Source organism: Sceloporus undulatus, chromosome 2 (assembly GCF_019175285.1).
Source record: "Sceloporus undulatus isolate JIND9_A2432 ecotype Alabama chromosome 2, SceUnd_v1.1, whole genome shotgun sequence".
Classification (NCBI taxonomy): Eukaryota; Metazoa; Chordata; class Lepidosauria; order Squamata; family Phrynosomatidae; genus Sceloporus; species Sceloporus undulatus.
In genome coordinates, this window is record NC_056523.1 from 285,488,468 (window position 1) to 285,496,003 (window position 7,536).

Consider the following 7,536-nt stretch of genomic DNA (forward strand, 5'->3'; position numbering starts at 1 on the left):
TATTATTATTATTATTATTATTATTATTATTATTATTATTATTATTATTATTATTATTATTATTATTATTCCCCACTCTATGATAGGGTCACGGTAAGTCAGAGTCAACTTGAAGGAACAACAAATAGTTGGAATGCTTCAGTATCATATATGAGCCATAATAGCATCTGGAATTCACAGATTTCTAGATTCAGAAAATGTACACATTCCCACTGATGTTGCACAGGAAAGTACAGTGGACCCTTTTTATACACTGGGGTTTGATTCCAAGATCCCCCATGGATAACAAAATCCGTGGATGGTCAAGTCCTATTAAATATAATGACATAGCAAAATGGTGTCCCTTATATAAAATGTAAAATCATATATGGAAATTTATACTTTTTTTGAATGTTTTCAAATTGTGGATGCTTGAATCCATGTATAAAAAATCTGTGGATAAGAAGGGCCGACTGTATAAGAAGTACAATCACAAACAATTCAGTTTATCTATGCTGCTAAAAATCAGAAACCACTGCCTTCTTTCTAACATAGGAAGTTGCCTTATCCTGACTTGGCTCATCTAGCCCAGGTTTGTCAAGTCTGACTGCTGCTTTCCAGTTCTCCAGGATTTCACACAGGACTCTTTCTTAGCCTTACCTAGAAATGTTGGTTAATGAATCTGAGACTCTCTGAATTGATGCAAACATGTGCTCTATTATTGAGTTACAGACCTTTGTACTAGCAAATGTTTGAAACTAGAAATAGGGGTAGTGGGATAGACATTACCATTGCATTTTGTTTGGGAATGTCTTTGAGATGAACCTTTTACCACTGTGACTTGATGAGGAAATAAAGATGTCGATAAGTTTTACTTTACAGAGGGCAGCCTCTTTATTTGAATAACTATCAGAAGACAGTCCTCTATGTAAAGGAATCCTCTGCTTGAAGGGCTAGCCAATCCAAATCACAAGAAGGATTTTAATTGCTTTTTAACTGTGCATTAACATGTAATAGGAAATCTGGACAGCAGATTAAGCAGACCCATGTGTTCCCTGGTTACAATATTCTCCCACAGATCACAAGTCTTCCCCACCATTGTTGTTGTTAGCTGTTCTTGAGTCGATTTCGACTGATGGTGACCTTGTGGATGAGATAGGGAAGTATCCCTATCTTCCACTGCTCTGCTCAGGTCTTGCAAGCCCATGGCCATAATCCCTTGATTGAGTCCATCCATTTGGTCTTCTACCCTCTATCTTTCCTAGCATTGTTGTTTTTTCTAGTGATCCATGCCTTCTCATTATGTGGCCAAAGTATGCTAGCCTCAGCTTGATCATCTTGGCTTCCAAGGAGACCTTGTCTGATCTTTTCAAGAGCACATTTGTTTGTCTTCTTGGCTTTCCATAGTATCCTAAGTACTCTTCACCAGACCACATCTCAAATGAGTTGATTTTCTTTCTGTCTGCTTCCTTCACTTTACAACTCTCACATCCATACATGATAATGGGGAATACAATGGTCAGAACGATTCTGACTTCAGTGATCAGTCATATGTCTTTACTCTTCAGGATCTTTTTTAGTTCTTTCATAGCTGCCCTTCTCAGTCCTTGTCTTCTTCTTATTTTTTGACTGCAGACACCATTCTGGTCAGTATTTGATCCTAGGTACAGGAATTCTTTAAGGACTTTATCGCACCGGTCTTCAGGGCCGTTCTGAGAATGGCCCGGCAGGAAACGGAACAAGTGAGGAACGGATTTTACCGCACACTCCAGTCCCTCACTCGTTCCGTTCCCCCTCTCTTCTGTTCCCATTCCGTTCCAGAGGGAACACTTTTTGAGAACTGTTCTGAACAGTTCTCAAAAATTTCCCCCTCTGGAATGGATTGAGAATGGAAGAGAGGGGGAACGGAATGAATGAGGGACTAGTGTGTGCAGTAAAATCCGTCCCCCACTCATTCCGTACTCGTTCCTGCTCCTTCCGTTCCATCCTCAGAACGGACCCAGAAGGAACAGTGCGATAAACTTCTATCTGTTTCCACACTGTCTAGATTAAATTTCTTCTGTAGTCAGTATTTTTGTTTTCTTTATGTTCAACATTAAACTGCCTTTGCACTTCCATCTTTAACTTTCCTTATTAACTGTTCCAAGTCTGTGCTGTTTTCTGGCAATATAATGGTATCATCTGCATATCTTAGGTTGTTGTGCTCCTATGTCAAGGTGTGGTCTTCAAGGCTGCTTTGCAGCTCTCCTCCTGTCCCCAGATACCACAGATTCCCTTTTTTTCTGGCCAAAAGAAGTGAACTGCCTCTCCTGTAATATTTAATACTTTTTAGATGAACTTTTTCAAGAAGAAAAAAGTTATTCACAAGGCTTTTATTTTCTTAACCTAAACTATAAATATATCTATATCTAGCCATAACTGATTTTAAAATGTTCATTTTCCACCAAAGAAAGGTTTTAGTCACAAGCAGCTGTAAGCACAGATGCAAGGAAAATGCTGTCTACTTCACTGACGGTGTTTGCTCTTTTATATATATAATTATTAAGGCAGATGCCTTTTCTGACAAAGATCTATTGCTTTTCTGGATGTGAAAACACCAGTGTCTAGTTTGCGTCTAAGGGGCCTAATTCACTCTTATGCTCCTCTTCCAACTACTACCAATACAGCACCCCTCCTTCACATTTCCTGGCTCTGTTGGTAGTGACACTGAAATGCAAATCTTTACATGAGTGGCTCCAAAACAGGCCAACTCCCAGAGCAAAGGGGTAGGACTTCAGCCCTGCACATTATAGTAAATATGTAACATGTGTCTTAGAAGTACAAAGGTTGAGTAAATGAGAACTTCCCCTGCTCCAAGGCGAGGGGCAAAGGGACATGGTTGAAGGATGACGTCATCTCTTTTTACTGTATGAACATCTGTTCTACAGACTCTCAAGCACTGCTGCTATCTAGATATCTTAGCTGGATTTTGCCTTTCTTGGAGTTCTTTTCTGTTCCTATCCATCCCTACAATTAACAGACTCTTAACATGTTAGGAATGGTTGTAATTATAAACTGTGCTTTGTTTTTGTTTTTTATTTTAAGTGCATTCTTTAAAGAATACTTGCTTTTTTTCAACAGTTGAATACAGGGCTGGGAAGGAAGTATAACGATTTAGGAATAGTGTGTTGGATTGCAACCAAATGAGAAATACCAGACCCAGAAACACTCACAGATCAAGTTAAGTTTACAAAAAATTATTTAGAATAAGAGTAACAAAGGCAAAGTGAAAGAAGATAGAGCATCAACTATACCAAGGTACTGCAACTACTGTCAGAGTTAGAAACTAACAATGGAGGGTCCCTGGGAATCTAATCTAAAGCCTAATTTTCAAAAATCTTGTGTTCCAGACACAACACCCTTGAGAGTTAGAATACTGAATATGAAAACCAACTATGGGGTGAAACAGACTGCCCCAAAAGGCTCTGCACTGGCCTTTTGAGCATCAGATCAGTGACATGATAACCGCATGCCATGGACTCAATCTGACATTTTTCCACTGCAGCAGCAGCTCTTCCACATTTCTGTGGCACAATGCATGTAAATGTTGCAGTGCAGAAATGCTGTGATGCCACCCACTGTACAGTCAGTAAGGAGGCATGATGCTGGCTTGGGGGCAGCGTAAGGGCATGCACTGTGCGTATGCCATGCTCCCATGCCACCCTGAAGCCAGCGTTTCTTGCGCATTTGTTTTCCCCCTATTTTAATGATATAATTTTAATCATGCCAAAATCTAATAAATGTGTTGGAATCTATATAATGACTGATTGGTTCCAGTAAGACTCCTCACATGCACCCAGAATTTTACAATTGAAAATATCTACATTCTAGCTAGTAGTTCTGCAAGGATTGTAATGACTTGTAGCAAAGCTCTGGTCACTACTTTTGCTTTGCTGCAATGGCACAGCAAATATACCTTCACCAAAATTCATTCTCAACCTTTGGCATATTTTTTCTCTTATGAACAATTCAAAATATTGAAAAGACAGAAGCTGTGAAAATATCTACAGCCATCTAATCAGATGTAACATTTTTCTTATATGGATTATTGACCTTTTAATCAGAGACTTGTCAATATAGGCTGTTCAAGGTTTATGCCACTAAAATATACTTTTTTTTACTACATCCCAGAATCTGGCTGGGAGATTCTGGAAGTTGTAGTCCATAAAAGTACTTTCTATTCTGTTTCTATGATTTTTCCAATACATTGGAGAAATCACAAAATTTCTCACAAAAATGATTCTCACAGGCTCATAAATTCATGTACAGTATATCTCTGTCCCTGCAAAATGAAGTTCTATTGATTGACACTGATCAGCATCAGATTTCAGGAATGTTACTCTTTTGGATTACAACTCCCAGAATCTCTCTACCCCATCAATCTGGGATAATATCACCTAGAATTTGGCAGCTATAGTTCAAAAATATAATTTTTGAAGCTCATTATATACAGTAAAGCAACTTTCAAACCATGGATGACTCTCACAGGGTCATAAATTCAAACATATCTTTGTTCCTGAAACAAGAGAACAGAAGGCTTGCATTCCTTGTACTTCAGAAAGTAGGGGCAGGGTTTACAGAAGTGTTGATAAGCATGCATGTTAACCAAAGAACAATTTGGCATAAAATAACACACTGCCCCCATATGAAGATCATTCCTGTCTCTGTGGAATCAAAGTAGTCAAAACTTCGGTTCATGTCTTTTTTTAAAATGTAATTTTTATGGAGTGGAATGTAGCAGTTCACTTGGCCCTTTTATGAAGAAACACCCTGGAAGTTCACTGGAATGGTAGCTAGAATATTTCTTACCTGATACAAATCAGAAAGTAACAGAGCTAGTTAGCTAGCTAGCTAAATAAATAAATAAATAAATGTTTATTGGTGGCTAATTTCCTCTTCTTTGTTTTAGATTCCATAAGAAGATTCTTTTACCTTAATCTCAATTTGCATTTCATGTTTTTATGTTTTGTATCATGGTGTATTAATAAATATATGTATGTTTTAATGATAATTGTTTTTACTGTTGCTTGTTTGGTTTAATAGACCTTTGACTGCAAAATAAATGAACTGAAATAAATAACAGATTGGACCACTGAGCAAACTGAACATTCAGTTCAAGATCATTTTCATGCATGCTATTCTCCTGTGATATTTTCTTGCAAACTATTCGCAGTGGCACCCAGTGCTCACATAGCAGTTTAGGTACCATGTTTGGCACCTAAACAAGTTATTTCCATTCACTGGATGGCTAAGGCATGGATTTCAAGTGTTAGGCCTTATGTTTCTGCCTGGGAGAGTTAGTGGAGGTAAAAGATGGGGGAGGGAAAGCGGAAATGGTATGCAGATACAAGGGAGAAAATTCAACATCTAGGTCCTAATTCAAGGAAACTAGAGCTTGTAGCTAGCCCTCTTTCTACCAAATCATTGCATGATGTGTGCACTTCTTTTAACCCAGGATGGGAATATTTGACGCTCCAGATGTTTTGGACTACAATCTTATAATCTTTTGTTGTCAGCCACATTTACTTAGACTTCAGGATGTTTAAGTAAAAAACACATGGAAGTCCCAAAGTCCTCCACCTTAAACAGTAATCTAGGACAGCTACAGGAATTTCTCTGGGACTCCACAGGAAGTGGTGGGTCAGTCAAGTTAGGTGATCTAACCAGGAAAACTCTAGTCTAGGCAGTTCTTGGACAGCTGATAAAAAGGGTGTTCTTAAAGATGAGAAATCAGATACTAGAGAGGAAAGCTTGACATATCAAGTGAAATATACCTGTGGACCATTGTACTATCAACCACCATGAGTCCCATGTTGAGAGAAAGTAGTGAATGAATTTCAAATGACCTATTTTGTTTAGTGTGCCAAGCCTCAGACATCAGCCTTTTTATGACACGTAAGGAAACAAAAACTGTGTTTGCTTAAAAACATCCAATGTGCTTACGTTTAAAGCAGTAGGCATCAAATCTGCTGTCTGGGAAAGGAAATCCTGTTTGATTCTCATAACGATACAGAGTTCGCACTCCAAGTAAACCTCCACCACACTGGATTCTTGCCACAGCAACAGGATAACGCACACTTCCATCAGCCAGCCAGCCATAGTCACATTGGTCAAAGCCTTCTCTCCAGGCAGCATGCAGGTCACCAGCAGTAGCCAGAACTGCATCTCGTTCTTCACACTGACGTGCAGCTTCTTCAAATGTTAGCTTGTTGGGAGATGTTAAATGGAAGACATCACCTATAAGGATGGAAACAAATTGTGTATTTGCTTCTTTGCAAGCACCAAAGCATGCAACACTTTTTTCTTAAAATGGCTCAAATGGAAAATTCAGCTTTCAGCATTGTTGTAACAATGAAATTATGTTGTTGTTGTACTTTGTTACTGTTTCAATTTCTCAATTTTTATGCAAACTACCTTGAGCAGTGGTTTTCTAAATTTTACCTGTGTAATCCTCTTTACATCTACCTATGGAATCCTGAAATTTGTAGTTTGTTATGGCACTAGACGCCATGACAGACAAGGTTAAACAGCTTGCAAAACGTCAAATCCCAGAATTGCATATCAGTGAGCCAAGGCAGTTAAAGAAATGTTAAACTGCAATAATTCTGCAGTGCTGGTTCAGCAGATCTATTGTTATTTTCACTCACATACTTTTTTATTCTCTTATACAGAGAAACATTCATTCTCAGAAGATGGGTTGGCTGTGGGGGTTGTGAGAAGTGATGGCTCAGGATGGGACATGCCAGAGGCTATGATCCAGTAAGGCCCGGTACACACAAGCTAAAAGCAGCATGGCACAGCCAATACTAGGGTTCAGGAGCACGCAGCAACCGCACACTCCCAAACCCTAGTACGTATGGACGCCGGCATCTTCTAGGTACTATCCTAAACAGGAGAGTAAATTTTACTTTCTACAAAATAATGGCAACTAACTGCTGTATTAGATCTTGGAACTTGACCCAGGAAGCCTCCTTCTAACCATCCATCAAGAAGCCAAGCCCTTCCTCCAGTCCATCTGCCTTGGTCCAGGCCTCGGAGGTGGAGAAGATCTGCTGGACCTGATCCTATTCCCCACCACCACTCCCTTCTCCTTTTGTGCCGTGTCTTTTAGATTGTAAGCCTGAGGGCAGGGAACCGTCTGACTAAAAAAATTGATGTACAGCGCTGTGTAAACTTACAGCGCTTTATAAATAAAGGTTAATAATAATAAATAATAATAATAATAACTATAATTGAATGTCCATATCAACCGCATTTAAAATGTTATTTTCCAAGCTTTGCAAATGCCAAGATAGCCACACCTTGCTTCAGTGTCTGAGCTGGGGATTTGCTTATCTCAAGGGACATCACGGATAACAAGGAAAGGGGTTAGATAAGTGTTTATGAACCTAATGCCAATGATTCTAGGCTTCCCTGCCAGAACAACTGGCTTTCCAGTGCACACAATTTGCACCTCAGATAACAGGATATTATTTACTCATATGGAAAAAGCACAGTACAACCTTCCAAAAAAAACAA

The 7,536-nt window shown here is 39.0% G+C and overlaps 1 protein-coding gene across 1 annotated transcript in view; it reads right to left on the reverse strand.

Annotated features, from left to right (window-relative positions):
* Positions 1-6,529, reverse strand: part of VCAN (versican) — a 113,571-nt gene extending 107,042 nt beyond the window's left edge. The window contains exons 1-2 of the mRNA XM_042447789.1: positions 6,460-6,529; positions 5,962-6,255 (exon numbers count right to left, since the gene is read on the reverse strand). Of these exons, the coding sequence (XP_042303723.1) occupies positions 5,962-6,255; positions 6,460-6,529 (364 nt within the window). The remainder of the gene's footprint in view (positions 1-5,961; positions 6,256-6,459) is intronic.
* Between the last annotated feature and the right edge of the window lie 1,007 nt (positions 6,530-7,536).